Here is a 17,366-nt window from a genome sequence, read left to right on the forward strand (position 1 = left end):
ACGCTGGGAGAGGGGAGAGCCCCGCTCCGGCAAAAGGGGCCCAATCCCATAAAGCTGGGCCCTCTGCTGCAGTGGTACCCATTAGTGCAGGATAGGTCTTACCTGGGGGAGGGGTTCAAGAGGGGTTTCAGGATCCTGTAACAGGTTTCTGGGAGGAAAATTTGAGTTCGGTTAAGGGTTTGGAGCAAGTTGTCATGGCAAAAATTGAGAAAGAGGTACAGGAAGGGCAGGTACTTGGCCCTTTTTCTGCGCCACCCTTACCCAGTTTTTTGGGAGGTGCCTAAGAAGGCAAAGGTGAATACCGCCTGATAATCACCTATCGTTCCCTGCGGGCAGATCAGTAAATGATGCCATACCCCATCAGCTGTGCTCAGTAAAGTATATGACATTTGAAGCAGCGATGGAGATGGTCTGGGCCCAGGGGAGGGGGGCGTTGATGGGAAAGTGCAACATCAAGTCGGCCTTCAGGCTCTTGCTGGTTCACCTGGATGATTTTGATCTCCTGGGCTTTGCCTTTCAAGGTAATTACTACATGGACAGGGCCCTACCCATGGGGTGCTCTGTCTCCTGCTCTGCCTTTGAGCGTTTCAGTTAGTTCCTATAATGGGTGGTGCGGGACAGGTCATAAGAACATAAGAACAGCCCTGCTGGATCAGGCCCATGCCCATCTAGTCCAGCATCCTGTTTCACACCTTGCCGACTAGATGCCCACTAGAACCTTTGCCCACTAGATGCCGCTGGAAGCCACAGGTAGGAGTTGAGGGCATGCACTCTCTTTTGCTGTTACTACCCTGCAACTGGTACTCAGAGGCATTCTGCCTTTGAGGCTGGAGAATGCCTCTGGCCCTCCAACTAGTAGCCGATGAGAGACCTCTCCTCCATTAAGTCATCCAAAGCCCTCTTAAAGCCATCCAGGTTGTTGGCTGTCACCACATCTTGTTGCAGAGAATTCCACAAGCAAATTATGCATTGTGTGAAAATGCATAATCGGGGCTTTCTTCAGTGGTAATTGGGGCTTTCCTCAGTGGTACACTGACTAGATGACTACCTTTTCTCTGGCCCTGCCTCATCATCAACGTGTGAATACCTGATGCACACATTTCAGGAACTGGCACAAGAGCTGGGTGTGCCTTTGGCGCCCGAAAAAATGGAGGGTCCAGCCACTCGGCTTGCATTCCTAGGAATTGAGATAGATACGATAGCCTAATGCTGCCAGCTGCCAACAGAGAAGATCCTAGCCCCGGAGCAATGCCTGGTGCATCTGCTGGGCGCCAGGAATGTCACCTTGAAAGAATTACAGGTCATAGTGTGTTACTTGAACTCCACATGCAGGGTAATCCTGCCTGGCCACGCCTTCATTAGGAGGCTCTGTGATGCTACCAAGGGGCTTAGAGCCCCTCATCACCGGGTGTGGGTTTCCCAGAATATTAGGGAGGACGCCAGAATGTGGTTAGAATTCTTGAGGGGCTTTAATGGCATCTCCCTCTGGTGCTCTAAATTCTTGCTGGAGGCTAAGCTGCAGGTTCAGTCTGACACAGCAGGTGGCCACGGCTTTGGTCTTTTCTTTTGAGGAAGGTGGTGTGCAGCCAAGTGGCACCCAGAATGGGAAACAATGCGGGTTACCTGGACATGACGTTCCTGGCGTTTTTCTCAATAGTCATTGCAGTGCACATTTGGGCTGGGGAGTTCAGTGATCGGGCCGTTCACTTCTGATGCGACAACATGGCCACAGTGCAGGTGATCAATTCGGGGACTTCTAGGAGTCCCCGGGTGATGTGCCTGGTGCATTCCTTTACACTGCAATGCCTACACCAAAACATTGTGTTCGCTGCACAGCATGTGCCAGGGCTGGATAACAGCATCGTGGACGTGCTGTCTTGGATGCAGGAGGAGCGCTTTCGAACCCTTGCCCCAGCAGCCAGGCAGCTCCCTGAAGCCTTTCCCACCCACCTATGGAGCCTTGGATTCCAGAGGCCGAAGAGGCCATTCACCTATCCTTGGCACCTAGCACAAGAGCGTGCTATGCGTCGGTAGTCTGTGAGTTCCACGTGTTCAGAGCAGCTACTGGGCTGGAGGGCCTTTGGCCTATCCCGGTAGAGCATGTAATGTGCTATAGCAGCCACTTACATGGGCACAGCTTGGCGCTGGGGTCCATTAGGGGCAGGCTCGCAGCCCTTGCTTTCAGGCAAATCTAGGGGGATACACCGACACCACTGCTGATTTCAGGGTACGCAGAATGCTTGAGGGATGGGTGCGGGAGCAATGCCCTCTCCCTGAACCAAGGGCCCCTCTGGCTCCATCAACCCTGCGGGTGCTGCTCTTACATTTTAATGATATTTGTTTTTCTGAATTTGCTTAAGGCCTCCTGCCTGGTGGCCTTCTTCGGTGCGCTGCGAGTCAGTGAGTTGGTCGCCACTTCAAGGTTTGATATGTTGGCTCGTGCACTGCAGTACAAGGATGCCCAGTTGGAGAGGGACAGGGTGGTTTTGTGCCTTCGTCATACTAAGAATGACCAGAAGGGCAAGGGTGCCACCATAAAGCTGGTTGGAGGGCCGGACGAGGTCTTACTTGGCCGTGTGTGGGGAGGGGTAGGCCAGCTGTTCCATTATTCAGATACCACACCCCTGACACGCTTCCAATTCTGGGTTCTGGTGAAGGAAGCCTTAAGAAGGGCGGGCCTCAACCTGAGGTCATATGGCACACACTCCTTCCAGGTTGGGGCAGCATCTTTGTCAGCGGCGCTGCGGCTGCCAGAAAGCCATATCCACGTATTGGGGAGGTGGCGTTCGTCCGCTTGCTGCCATTACATACACCCGCTGCAGCAGGGAGAGTGAGGGCGAGCAGAAGTAATACCCTTCTTTGTCTTGCAGGCTGTTCTGGGCTCCCTTGCCTTTTGCGGATACTCATCTATGGGCATAGTTATGTTAGACAAGCTCCCTTCCTTTCTCTTGCCAATTATGCCTGTAGCAATACAGGTGGATCTTGTTATCTGCAGAGATTCAATTCTCGGCTACAACCACAGATAACAGAACCATGGATAACAAGACACTGAGGTAATGGAAATTGGGGGTATTAGGTTCCTAGAGGCTTGAAAAGAGCTTAAAATGGCCTTAAAAAGCACAACAAATATTTATATACTGTTTTGCAACAAAAGTTTCCAAAGGGGTTTACATAGAGAAATAATAAATACATAAGATGGATCCTTCTCCCCAAAGGGCTCACAATCTAAAAAGAAACATGCCCCCCCCCCGCTGCAATGCCCCTCAAACCTGGAATTTTGCCCATTTTCTATTAGAAAAAATTGAAGGGGAGATTTTTAAATTTTATTCTACAGAAGAGCCATATAAAGGGCTCCATTTAGCAATATGGTGATTGGAAAGGAACACGACAGTAAATTCCGGCCACCTAGCAACCATGGATAGCTGAAATTTAAGACTCTTTACACACGTACCAAGGTCAGGTCTACATTACCCAACCATGGATATGTGAAATTGCGGGTGCCGAGACTGAGGATGACACGGCCCACCTTTTTATGTGTAAATAATGCCCTATTCACATGTTATGTTTGTAGTGTAGTGGTTAGAGTGCTGGACTAGGACTGGGAAGACCTGAGTTCAAATCCCAATTCAGCCATGATACTAGCTGGGTGACTCTGGGCCAGTCACTTCTCTCTCAGCCTAACCTACTTCACAGGGTTGTCGTGAGGAGAAACCTAAGTATGTAGTACACTGCTTTGGGCTCCTTGGAGGAAGAGCAGGATATAAATGTAAATAATAATAATAATAAATAAAATAAATAATAATAATAATAATATCATCCCCCAGTGAGGCACTACCTTGGCGTGTTTGTGGGGCTTGCGTGCTCTGAGGAAGGTGAGAGCTATGCCAGAGGTCCAACCATACTGGACAGATCTCACCAGAGGAGCCAGACAAAGAGTGCCTCTCCCATCAACAATATGGTGAGACATAACTTTAATAAATCTATACTGGATCGGTCATCGCCCGGGTAAACAAGGACCGCGCCAGGTGCTGGAGTCCCTGGACATCTGGTGGGAAGTGGGCAACAGGACTCAGGATCTTCAGTTGAGCAACCAGGGCCAGAGACTGTAAAGTTACTGGAAGAAACCGCTTAACCGAAAATAGAAAAAAATCACAAAATACAAAGATCTACAAATTAAAAGGCTGTGGCAGAAGAAGACCAAAATAATCCCAGTAGTAATTGGCGCCCTAGGTGCAATTCCAAAACAACCTGAAGAGCACCTCAACACCATAGGGGCCACAGAAATCACCATCAGCCAATTATAAAAAGCAGCTTTACTGGGAACAGCCTATATTCTGCGACGATATCTATAATAATAACAACAACAATGATATTGATAATAAAATTCTGGCATCCCAGGTCCTTGGGAAGGACTCGATGTCTGGATAAAACAAACCAGTCAATAACACCTGTCTGACTGTGTAAACAAAAATAAATGATAAGATATGGAGCATATACACATACAGATCAGTATGCATGTACTGATATCCATGCATTATGTTAAGAACATAAGAACAGCCCTGCTGGATCAGGCCCAAGGTCCATCTAGTCTAGTATCATGTTTCGCACAGTGGCCCACCAGATGGTCAGTTTGTATACCATAGCTATCTCTATCCAGATTCACTTTTACAATGAACACATAACTATATACATGTGTACAGATATAGGTGTGCACACACAGTGTAATGTCTGAATAGGGCTTAAGTGGGAGATTTGGGAGATGAGATGGAGAAATGGCTCAGGGACATAGAGGCCAGCGTCAGAACAGAGAACAGATACAAGTAGTGAATTAACAGATTATACTTCTTGATGTAGTGAAGACCTGTTTTTAATGTATTTGTAAAAAATGATTGGCAATTTTCATTAGTAAAATTAAATTAGCTTTTTAAAAAGCCTGAATTGTATGAAACAATGCTTCAGATTCTTTTCTGTACCCTTACCTGTGTCATTAAGAACCAGAAGTCCAGCAGTTCCCCTGACAGATGTCTGCCCTGGCTCAAAATAAAGTCTAGGATGCAGCTCAATGCTGTTTAGGTTATGCACTATGGCAAGTGTGATTAACTGAAGGGAAGAAGGTATGAATATAATTCCAGCAATGAGTAATCTGTAATGAAGAGGAGAGGCTAATAAAGAACAAGTGAGAAATGGCATTTGGCTAGTTGCATTTTTGCATGGCATTACATAAGATGGGCATAATAAAAGAGCAACAACATTCTGCAGTAAAGAGAATAATTCTCAGTTATCATAACAGCCGAACCTCTTCTGAGGGACTAGCTAAGGCCATTCACATGACCAGCCCAACAGGGGTAGTGCAGGGCTACCCTAGGAAGGGCCAATCATGTGAAGTGCTGGGATTGCTCCTGATCTGACCGCTCCTCCCCTGGGCAGCCCTGGTTTAACCCAGGCTTAAAGTGAGGTAGGAAGACAACCGTGCACCTCCTGTCTCACTCCCCGGCAGTGTGGGTGCTTGTGCTGCCAGCAGCCATCAGGTAGGTGGAAGGAATGGCCAGGCAGCACAGAGCCTTCCCTTGCACCGCTGCTCATGCGCTGCATTGTGGAATATCCGATGGCCTCACTTCCCTTCCCCACTCCTGATCATAGATTGCCTCGCCGCACCGCTCATCTGGGCACATGGGCGGTGGAGCCCTGTTTGGGCTCTGGTAGTGTGGGGGAAGGCAGGACTCCTTCACCGCTGGCTGCTTCCTCTCAGAATAACCCTCTGCTGCTTTTCTTTCATGGTATTCCAGCTATTTCCCCTTGAAACAAATACTCCACTCCATTAGGAATTAGGAATCATGGAAAAATTATCAGCATATGGATTCTCCCTAGTGGAGATAACCAGACTAGGATTTGATCGAGCTAAGCGCTTGATTATTCAGCGCATACAGGATGTAGAATTGCAAATGGAACAGGCAAATTTACCGTGGTATATATCTTGGAAGTCAGAACATTGAGATTAAGCCAGCTCCATATTTAAGTAGTATCTTGATACCAAAGTTCAGGCGAGCTCTTACTCTCGCCCGACTAAATGCTTTACCTACAGCGGTCTTATTTGGAAGATTCGCAGGCACGTCAAGTGTATCTAGAGTGTGCCCATGTGGATCTGGCCATATCGAAACAACCGCTCATGTCCGGTTGTACTGTGATCACTATAGATAAGTAAGATGTAAATTAATAGCCCTGCTCTTGAATAATTTCCCTGGTCATCAAGATGAATTTTATTTAAATTACTTGCTTACCAACCTAAATTCTGATGTTGTATATACGATGGCTAAATTTTGTTTTATAATATGTCAAATGCAGACTCACATGGTGTGATGAATTTTCTATTGTTGTTTTTCTATTTTTATTTTTATCTGTTTTTATTTTTATCTGTTTTTATTTTATTTTATTTTATTTTATTTTATTTATTTTACTGGTCTATGACCGAAATAAATAAATATATACTCCACGGAGCAAGTCTCAGTGGATGGGGAGATATTGAGCAGGGAAAGGATAAGTAGCCCATCCCAATGCTTCTCCATCTGATTTAAATTCCATCCCAGCCTGAAGCTTCTTTTCTCCTTAAAAACACCATCCATGTATGGTTCATACCTTAGAAGCAAAATCCCAATTCTTAGAGGGAGCCAGCATGGTGTAGTGGTTAGAGTGCTGCACTAGGACCGGGGAGACCCAAGTTCAAATCCCCATTCAGCCATAAAACTAGCTGGGTGACTCTGGTTCAGTCACTTCTCTCTCAGCCTAACCTACTTCACAGGGTTGTTGTGAAAGAGAAACTCAAGTATGTAGTACACTGCTCTGGTATGTAGTACACCGCTCTGGGCTCCTTGGAGGAAGAGCGGGATATTATTATTATTAATAATAATAATAGTAATAGTAATAATAATAACAACAACAACAACAACAATAAATGGCCAAGCCAATTGTTGGGGAATAGTGGCGGTCAGGGGCCATATGCAAGTGCCTGTCTTTGTGTGCCCTATCTCTTCTCAATGAACAGTGTGAAATGCTGGGGCCAAGGAACACCACCACAAATGCTGGGGCCAAGGAACACCACCACAATGGGGGAGAGGGGGTGGTCCCAAGTCCCAGAGATGTCAGGGCCACCTTTGCTGCAGAATGGAGTGCTGGCAGGAACTCTCATAAGATGGGAGTTCCATGGTGAGTTTGACATTGTCAGGTCCGTCAGATGCTGCTTAAACAGACAGAGCTGACAATGAGGTGGCCTAGGCCAAGGAGGGCTGATGTGTCCAGGGTGATGGCAACTCTGTGATTCTCAGCTCTCCAGGAGACGAGCCCACGGAGTGGGCCGGAGGAAGAGACAGGGAAGTAAAGTGCCACAGCCTTCTCATGCACTTGTTCACACTCTGAGGCCACCACATAAGACTGACATAAATAAAAAACAATATTTTGGGAGTTTAGTCATTTTTAAGATCTGTTTTCACTACTGACTCCAGCAGGGTACCCACCCCATGCAACCACCACCTCCTGATCTGGCACTCACATGGATCCCCAGAGTTTGCGCTCCCGCTTGAGGTCTAAGAAGTGCATTCTTGCCACGGCACAAACTTGTTGCCTCCAGAGTTCTGTGCCTCTTAAGGATGCCTTTCCAGTGTCTGAAAGCAGCAGCAGATCTTGCTCAATTTCATCAGGTGAGGAAGCACCTCTTTTCCTTTCTTCCATATACTCTCTGCGAAGAACTCCATCATCTAGGACAATTTTCAAAGTGCAATGTCAAAACTTTGATATCAGCCATACAAATAGCTAAAAGAAATCTTGCTCTGCTTGCTCAAACTCTGTGCTGACTTCCCCTGCAATCTTCCATTATTGTTCTCTCTCCTGCCTATCCCACTTTGCCACCTTTACCAATAAAGTGATATTTCCCCATCCCTGCTCCCTCTCACAGGTATGAAAAGCTATGGGAAAAGCAGTTTCCCATTATTTTTACTAGCATTTTACCTTCTTCATCAATTGTTTCATCACCCTCCAGCTTCAAGAAAACATCTTCGAGAGTTGTCATGGTAACCCCATAATTAACAATCCCTAGGTGGGTCTGCTGGTCCACATCACAGAACAGATCTGCATGACAGGAGGGGGAAATACCACATGCCTAGTTATGATCTGTCCTTCTGCTTTAGGATTAGGAATCGCCATTGTGGCTTGGTACAATTGGTTCTGATCATAATTTTAAAAGAATAACAATCTAAGGAACAACTCAAGTGTTTCCACAAAAATAAATGGAAAAAAAACCCCAATGTTCAGGAAGTTTGAAGGTCTTCATTTTTACTTGTTTAAATTGATAGTTACCTGGAAATTTATCCATGTTTTCTAAGGGCAGTATATAACTCAGCTCATTTTCACGTTGTCCTGATAATTTGCCAGCAGGAATGTAATGTTCAACAAGGGCTGTTGTTCTCTTAGGGTCACAAACCTCATTTATCTGCATCCTGTGCATATTAAAAATGTGTTTAGCTGAACACCAATGGCCATGTCTTACACTCATTTCTTTAGAATATTTGCTGAATAAGGAATTCAAATCTACTTCCAATCTAAACTTTGTCTCACCAGCACAAGAAAAGCATACATTATGCCAGTACTGTCTAAAGCAGTGATTCCCTAAGATTATAAGATGATGAGCAGAACCAGACACCACCAAAAACATGGGATGACTGCTGATAAGAGCACTCTAGATTGAGTTCCACTTCCTCTCCCTCATAGCATGCAACAATTAAATGTGATATCATCCTATAGTCCCTCTCACTCTATTTCCAAGCACCAATTACTCAGGCTAGGAAAATGTACAACACAATCACATCACACCACACATTTCATTATTCCATATTATAGGGAAACTAGAAACTGAGCTGCCGGTTTTCACAGCAGCTCTTTGTTTTGTCTAGCAAATAAACTTGCTAGATCTTCTGTTCCTCCATCAACCTGCAGCTCTCCCTGTGTAGATACTTCCCACTCCCTAGGCCATTCTATGACCTTTCCCGTGCCTACATGATTCCTGTACCATATCATCATACCATAATTTGTTTTATCCATTTGTTGTTAGATTCCTATACCACATTTCATACATTTATCCCAAAGCAGTACACAAAGCTAAAGTATAACAATAATTTGCATAAGATTGCATGTAAATGACCACCTACAAACTACAGATGACTACTACAAACTATAAAACACAAAAACAGAACAGAAAAAGAAACCAGAATCAGCACCCCCTCAGAAGCAAAGGCCTAAACAAACAAACAGCTTTACTTGCTTGTAAAAGGCAGCAAGGGCGTTTAGGAGTCAGACATCCACCAGGAGAGCATTCAAAGCCTAAGAATGATAACCAAGGCTAAGAACATTATCTCTCATTAACAGAGAGATTATGAGAGATAATGGGGCTATTCCCATGATCAGCCAAAATCAGGCTAGGAGATCCTAGCCCGATTTTGGCTGATCGTGTAAACCACCGGGATTGCAGGCGAACTCTGTGGCTTACAAGTGGCTAGCCCGCTTTTTTAGCCCTCCCCTTAGCCCAGGTTTGTGGCGCGAGCGCTCAGCAAACCTGAGCTTTCCAGCCGTGAGTATCTGCGGTGCGGCTCCGCGCCACGGCTACTCACAAGGATACCCCCGGAGGGGAGGGGGTCCAGGGGTCTCCCCAGTATGCCCTGTGTGCTCGTGCAGGGCATACTGGAGCTTTTGGGGGCCACATGGCCCCCGAGCTCCGCAGCCCCTGCCAGCTCCATCACGGAGCCGGCAATTGTGTCAGCAGCCAATTCGGCCTCCCAGGGCTACCATCGGGATCACGTGTGGGGAGAGTGGGCTTAGCCCGCTCTTGCTCCCACTGTGTGGTTCCAGAGTAGGATTCCCAGATGTTGCCTTTTACCAAAGATTCGTGACTATTTTAAAGCCCCTCCAACTATTTCTGTGATGGAGGAGGTGTCTGGAGTTCCAGCATTCCCACCACAAACACTGTGGGTAGGTGGGAGGCAAGAAAGACTGCATGACACTGGTATAGAGAGTGTGCGGCGGCGGCAGCAGCAGATTTGTTTTCTTCCCCTATAAGCACCACTGTGGAGGGGAGGCTAGTGTTGAACTGTGGAGATAGGGTGCATTCCGTTGCCCATCCCCATTGAAATTGAAATGCACCATTTCCCCCATGAGGTTCTGTGATCCCGTAGTTACTGGTGTTTGAACTGTGTGCAAAGGATTCTATCGTAGTGCCCCCCCACCCCCTTGAAAATGAAAAGAAAATGCAGCATTTGTCCAATAGTATTCTGTGATCCCATGATCCCAGAGGAAGGCTGGTGTTTGAACGGTGTGGGGAAAGTGGGTGTAGGAGCTGTATTTATTCTCATATTATCCTGTTTTTAGCAAAGCATGCATATATTATACCAATTTTCATATGTAAATTTTATGCAGTTTTTAAATGCAAAATGGAGACTTCTTAGAGACGTGTGTGTGTGTGTGTGTGTGTGTGTGTGTGTGTGTGTGAATGGCACCAACTATTTCCACCTCTTCGGTGACAGTTCTTGACTATTTTCACAACCAGGACCTGGCAAACCTATTCCTGAGAGAACCCTAGCCAATGCACAGTTGTTTCTGAATATTCAAGAGCAGCCTCATGTAGAACGTTTTGCAGTAATCAAGCTGAGATGTGACTAAGGTATGGGTAACTGGCCAGTTTTGCATTCTTGAGAAAGGGGCACCACTGCCTCAACACACAAAGTTGTGCAAAGACAACCCTGGCCACCTTCTCCACCTGAGCATCCAAAAGCAGTACTTGGTCCAGCAGTACCTCCAGACTGTGCACCTGCACTTTCAAGGGGAGTGCAACCTCATCAAGAGTTGGTTGAATCCCCTCGTGCTGATTGCTACTGACCAACACCACCATTTTGTCCCAGTTCAATATCAGTTTACTAACCCATAATCCAGCCCATCACTGCCTCCAACCCCCAGTTTAGTCAGAGATAGAGCTGGGTGTCATTTGTATATTGATGACACTTCAGCCCAAATGTCCTGATGACCACTTTCCTGGTGGTTTTATATAAATATTAAATAGTATGGGGGCAAAACTGAACCCTGTGGGACCCCATAGGCTCATGGCCAAGGTGTCAAGCAGAAGTCCCGCAGCAGCAACTTTTGATCCTCCCTTCAAGTAAGGACTGGACCCATGCTTCAGTGGAAACAATGCTTCCAGCAGAGTACAGGAAAATGTCCGTTTTTGCGGGGGTTCTGTTCCATGGCGGGGAGGGGTGGATAGTGAATCTGTGGTTAACAGGGCATTAGGGCTATGGGAATGTGGGGGCGGGAGGTTCCCAGACTACCAAAAAATCACCCCAAATCAGTAAACAGGCCAAATAAAGTGCCCTAGCATGCTCCACTGTCCTTTAGGAACCCAAGGATGCCCCCCAAGATTCATAAAATCACCTAAAATTGACCAAAAATGGCACTATTGTCATTTTATAGAAGGAGCTATGGCTCCTGAACACAAAATGTTGGCTGGAAATTATGTCTGGGGTCATTTCTCGCCATCCCCGACTTACAGATATGTGAGTTTAACAATTTTTGCCAGTTTTCCCCGGATATACCAAGGTCGGGTGTCCATTACTTGACCAGAGATACGTGAAACCACAGATGGTGAGTCCACAATGAATGAGGTTCTCCTGTATCAACCAGTCAACCATGGTAGATTGTACTGAACACCAGTAAGACATCAAGCAGAACTAACATGATGCCTTTACGCTGTCTAGTTCCCAATGCAGGGTTACCAAGGTGGTTTCAGTCTCAAATCTAGGATGAAGCCAGATTTGAAAGATCTAGATAATCTGTATCATCCAAAGTCTTTCTCACAGTCACCATACACTGTACATTGAATCAGGCATCAGGCAATCAAGGAAGGGCTTTTAATAGTGGTCTTACTACTTCCTCCTTGAGGTTTGAGGATAATGCCCTTAATGAGGAGTTAAAAATCACTTTCAACCATCTACCTAATCCCCACTGGCAGATTTTATTAGCCACAAAGGGCAAGGATCCTGAATGCATGATTCATGGATCACACTGCCAAGGATCTCTTCCACTTCCTCAGACTGCACTAACTAAAATTAACCCATCACAATATATTTATTAGGACCAGGCAGTACCCAAGGCAAGTCTCCTGAAACTGCCAGATCCCTGGATTCCAAATTAGCATGGATACAAGCAATATGTAAACTGGTCATAGTGGGCTACTGATGGTTCCTCCTCCATTATATGGGGAACGGGGGTCGGGGGGGGAAGTGTGCAGCAATCAATTGACCACACAAAATAACTCTGCTGGCCTGGATTGAGCAGATACAATGTTGGATGTGGGAAAATGTGTCTTTATTGCCACCACAGGGTAGTCCCTAAAATGGGCTTTTGTTCAATTGGTTTCATTATGGATATTCCTCCAGTGTCACTCTAGCCATCAACTCAGTTGAGCCAGCGTGGTGTAGTGGTTAGAGTGCTGGACTAGGACCAGGGAAACCCGAGTTCAAATCCCCATTCAGCCATGATACTAGCTGGGTGACTCTGGGCCAGTCACTTCTCTCTTAGCCTAACCTACTTCACAGGGTTGTTGTGAGGAGAAACCTAAGTATGTAGTACACTGATCTTGCTCCTTGGAGGAAGAGCGGGATATAAATGTAAAAAATAAAATAAAATAAAATAAATAAAATAAAATAAAATAAATAATAGTTGCCCTAAGCTCCAAGGAGAGACGAGGATCTACCAAGCCAGAGAAGGCATTTGGAGCAACCGTGTTGAAAGCCCAGGCTGTCTCCACATTCCAGAAATTTGCCAGGGCTTTGACAGAGTCACCAGTCCTAGACATGGGAAACTCCCCAAGGGCTGCATGGAATCTGAGTGGATTCCTCAGCAGATTCTGTGTGTGAGCCATTCTAATTGGTCCATCACCCCTGCAGAGGCTGATTGAAGCAGTGAAGCAAAGCTGTCAATTGCTACAACAAATCAGAATAAGAATGTATCTGTGACTGTGCAGTTTTACTAGAAGTGAAATAAACATTGTTGCAAAATAGGTATAAAGCACAAGGCTGCCAGACTCAGCATACCTTAAGTGATAGCCAATGCCCCATCTTTTCTTCAAGAACAAAGATGAACCAACGCACTTCAGCATGCCATGTGAGATAAAAGCTTTCCGATCTGGGGAAGAAGATCAAAATCCCTTTTGTTACTATCTCCTTCAATACTAAGAAATTCTCTTAATCATTTGCCAGCCATCAAAAGGAAGCTTCTGAAGAGAAGGTACAATGGTTTGATATGTGATAGGAGAAGTGCAGAAAACTACCTGTCACTTAAAATATATGGTGCTACGGAGGCACGGGATATTCTGAATTGGTTTGGAAGCTGGTCTGGTTAGGGTGGGCGCCAACAAACTAAGCTTAATCCAAGCAAGATGCAGTTGCTCTGGGTTGCAGAAACACTGATCCAGTCTCTCAGTGATGTGAAACCTGTTCTAGATGAGACTGCACTCCTTTGAAAGCAGAGGTGTAACTAGGGAAAATAGCGCCTAGGGCAAGCACTGATATTGCGCCCCTGTCCAAAAAGGAATGATGGGACTTGTAGTCAACAATATCTGGAAATCCTTGTTAAAAAGAACGCTGTACCATCTAGACATGGTTGTTGATCAAAACCTGAAAACATGAGCCATCTCTGTAAAAGACTTAGAACAACAGTCAGGAGTTATGCGAGGATTCCCAGTGTCATTTTCTCTGTCTCATCTCATTCTTTTTAAAAAACATTACTTTGTCCTAGAGGATCACTTGCCCAAATAGCCACTAGCAAAATAGGGGAAGAAGAAGGTGGTGATGGTGGTGGTGGGGTCTATAAACCAGTGAATGATTCCTGCCAGCCTTTGTCTTATGATGACTGTTGGCTCATGATGGGGTATATGTGCATTCACCACACCAGTGCTTACTTTGACACCAAGAGGGAGGAGGATACATTAGTTTGCCACACTAGACAGAGGTATTTGCAACAGGAGCAGGCAGCCAAGTTCTGCCAGGGCCAAAACCAGCCCCTGCCAGACTAAGAAATCATTGTAATTTGCCCCTTCCTGTCACAAGCAGTGTGCTGTTCTTTTATTATTGACTCTAACTCTCAAATATCCCAGTCATGGATGGAAAATTCAGGGTCAATTTACAAGAGACACATTTTCTACATGGAAGTTTCTTCTGTGCAGGTGTTGTGCAGAAACCCATGTGTAGTGACTGCCAGGGGCATAGCAAGGTTGGAATGGGCCAAGATGAGATTTTAAAATGGGCCCCCAGCCCCTCAAAGTCCAGGGCCTCCACACATCCCAGGCCCCCAAGGATTTAAGTCTGATATTCCAAAATAAGTATGCTGCCTGGAAATACATTTCACTGAATACACACACACACACGTCACAATATATAGTGATATACATTGAGTACTATACATTTGTATTACTTTTAATTCCTAGAACACACTAGAAAGATGAATTATTAAAATGGGCCCCTCGCTGCAGATTAGCAAAGGAGACTTTCAACCATGCAGGGTGAGCCTATGTTTGTTTTCTCAGAATTCTAAACAAATTCAGTCAAGTTCGATTCCAGGAGGTTTTTCACAGGAGGCTTTTAAAGCCCTTTAACACACATCTCCTCTGGAATAGAGGTGCTGCATTCACATGTTGGCCAGATTTACCCTGAAGTCCCTGCAAGTTATTGGGGAGCAGTTCACACACAAGAAAAATAAAATAAAATAAAAGCACAACACATGCTTCACAGTTCTCACTCAGACCTTCTGGGTTGCAAAAGAACTTGAACATAAGTGCATTTATAAATGAATGAAAGAATGAATGAATGAATAAATATTTATTCCAGAAGTTTTTGTAATTTTCTGACATGAAACAAGCCACTTATAGGCCTTGGATAGTTTTTGTTTTTAAAGCCAGCACATTTTTCTCAGTCTTGCCCCACCACCCATATCAAAGCCCTATGGCAAGCAGATCCCTATATATGGGGGTAACCACAAAAAGGAATTCACAGCCTGCCTTGCAAGGGCTGTGCTGGATGGTCTGGTCTGCTGCAGGGAGCTCTGCCAGCCTCCTTCCTTCCTGGCTTGCTGGAGCCTACTCGAGTTCAGGCTTCAGGGAGGCCTACTCGGAGGCCTCTCTGGAAGCCCCGCCCACCCGCCTGCCGATCAGCTGAGAGGCGGGGAGAGAAGAGCTCTGCAGTTTGCAGGCTGCTCTGATCTAGGCCTCACTGCCGATCCTAGGCCGGAGCTGGAGGCAAGTGGCTGAGGGGCCCTGGGGCTGGGCAGGTGGGCAGTGGGGTGGGGGTGGCAGGAACTGGCGTGGCGCTCCTACCTCAGTGGCACCTAGGGCATGTGCCCAGGGCACGTGCCCTGTCCCCCCCCAGTTCCGCCTATGTTTGAAAGACCAAGCAACCTGAGAGTTTCCCTGGCTGCAACTTTGTCCCTGGACGCTCAGGTGACAAGCTTGTCTTTTACCAGCTTTGTCTAGTTCACCAGCTGTGACCCTACTTGGAAAAAGCAGATCTTTGAAGATGATTCAAAAGCTTCAGTTGGTGCAGAACACTGTCACAATAATGTTGTGGGTGTGTGGCATTGTGAAAACACAGCAGCAGCTGCAAAGTTCTGGTTTTATTTATTTATCTATCAGATTTGTACACCGCCCCAAACTTTCATCTCTGGGCGGTTAACGATTTAGAACCCTCTATCACCCAGGATGGAGGTACCTAGAGGCCTGATTGTGCCCTTATGAACCTACTCAGCCTTTGAGATCAGTCTCACGGGTTCTACTCTGTTTCATCACTTGCTCAGATTTGGATGGTGGTAACCAGAGCTGGTTTCTTTGTTGTTGTTGTTGTGTGGTGGAACTGCACCTCTGAAATATCATAAGAACGCAGGGGTGCACCAGAACCTCTGTCTGACAAATTTTAAAAGAATGGTAAAACCCTTCCTCTTCTGCCAAGTTTATGCAAAAGAGTGTTAACTGGTTTCTGTCAATTTTAACTCTCTGGGTGCTGTGTTTACTATGCTTTTAGCATGTTTCAGGCTGCTGTTTTATTTGTCTTTTATGTTGTTGTTGTTTTTAAATTGTACTTTTTGTGAGTCAACTTACAGCCTGAAAGGTGCATTGCAAAACTAAGGAAGGAAGGAAGGAGTGAACACTTTGCCCAAATATCCTAGTGAGAGGTGTAAAAGGATTTTGTGTTGGAGGTTGTAACTTTAATCCCCCAGTTAATTAGCAGAGCACTAAAGAAGCTACCAACTCCAGTTACAGAGTAGTTTGCAGAGTGTGGTTGTTGTAGCTATTTAGAGAAGACACATGGAGATTCTTGTAGAATAAAATATTAAGTAGATTTATCGGTGAAGTATAACTTTGGATAGGAAAGACCTAACCCTTAAACTAAAGAACTACATAATGAATAGGTAGGAAGAGAGAGAGATGTTTCCATCTGCTCTCTCTAACAGGAAAGGAAGGGATTCTGACTCTCAATGGGAAATACCTGAAGAGTCATATCAGGGGTCATAGAGTAGAGACAGGTAGAACAGCTAGGGAGACCCTTACTCACTATCTCTACTCCCAGTGCCTCTAGTGGTCATTAGGATAGTTGGTGCAAAAGGTCGATGCAGTGGAACTCCAACATTCTGTACCCAGGGTTGCTATATAGCGTAGCTGCTTTGTGCAGTGAAATAGAAAATATTTGCTTTTATTACATTGTTTCTATTGAAAGGAACAAAAAAGAATAGTGCATATAGTGCATTGCAACATGGTGGGGGAGAAACACTCTAAATCCAAAGCAATATGTCACTCCCTGCCTCTCTTTGTCTCAATTCTCTTCAGCAACCTTGCTATGAAGAATTTGGTGTAGTGGTTAGAGTGCTGGACTAGGACCGGGGAGACCCAAGTTCAAATCCACATTCAGCCAGGATACTAGCTGGGTGACTCTGGGCCAGTCACTTCTCTCTCAGCCTAACCTACTTCACAGGGTTGTTGTGAGGAGAAACCTAAGTATGTAGTACACCGCGCTGGGCTCCTTGGAGGAAGAGTGGGATATAAAATGTAAATAATAATAATATAATAATATAATACTCACCAGCAAGAATATCAGCTTCATCCATGAACTGAGTAGTAAAAAGCGTCACTCGACTTGCTTTGTGTTCATTTAGCAGAGCCCACACTTGGTGTCTAGAATACGGATCCAATCCTATAGTTGGCTCATCTAATAATAAGACCTGCATGCAGGAATGTAGTGACATTTTTAATTCAATTGTTAAGACATTTTCACTAACATTCAGCACTAATA

The 17,366-nt window shown here is 45.5% G+C and overlaps 1 protein-coding gene across 3 annotated transcripts in view; it reads right to left on the reverse strand.

Annotated features, from left to right (window-relative positions):
* Nucleotides 1-17,366, reverse strand: part of LOC128344094 (ABC-type organic anion transporter ABCA8B-like) — a 129,005-nt gene that overhangs the window by 68,690 nt on the left and 42,949 nt on the right. For 2 of the 3 annotated variants that reach the window (XM_053293589.1, XM_053293590.1), the window contains 6 exons: nucleotides 17,157-17,295; nucleotides 13,125-13,215; nucleotides 8,347-8,486; nucleotides 7,999-8,118; nucleotides 7,544-7,748; nucleotides 4,980-5,143 (listed from right to left, as the gene is read on the reverse strand). In XM_053293589.1, the coding sequence (XP_053149564.1) occupies nucleotides 4,980-5,143; nucleotides 7,544-7,748; nucleotides 7,999-8,118; nucleotides 8,347-8,486; nucleotides 13,125-13,215; nucleotides 17,157-17,295 (859 nt within the window). The remainder of the gene's footprint in view (nucleotides 1-4,979; nucleotides 5,144-7,543; nucleotides 7,749-7,998; nucleotides 8,119-8,346; nucleotides 8,487-13,124; nucleotides 13,216-17,156; nucleotides 17,296-17,366) is intronic. The other variant, XM_053293592.1, reaches the window with a different exon arrangement.

This window comes from Hemicordylus capensis, chromosome 2, assembly GCF_027244095.1.
Source record: "Hemicordylus capensis ecotype Gifberg chromosome 2, rHemCap1.1.pri, whole genome shotgun sequence".
Taxonomy (NCBI): domain Eukaryota; kingdom Metazoa; phylum Chordata; class Lepidosauria; order Squamata; family Cordylidae; genus Hemicordylus; species Hemicordylus capensis.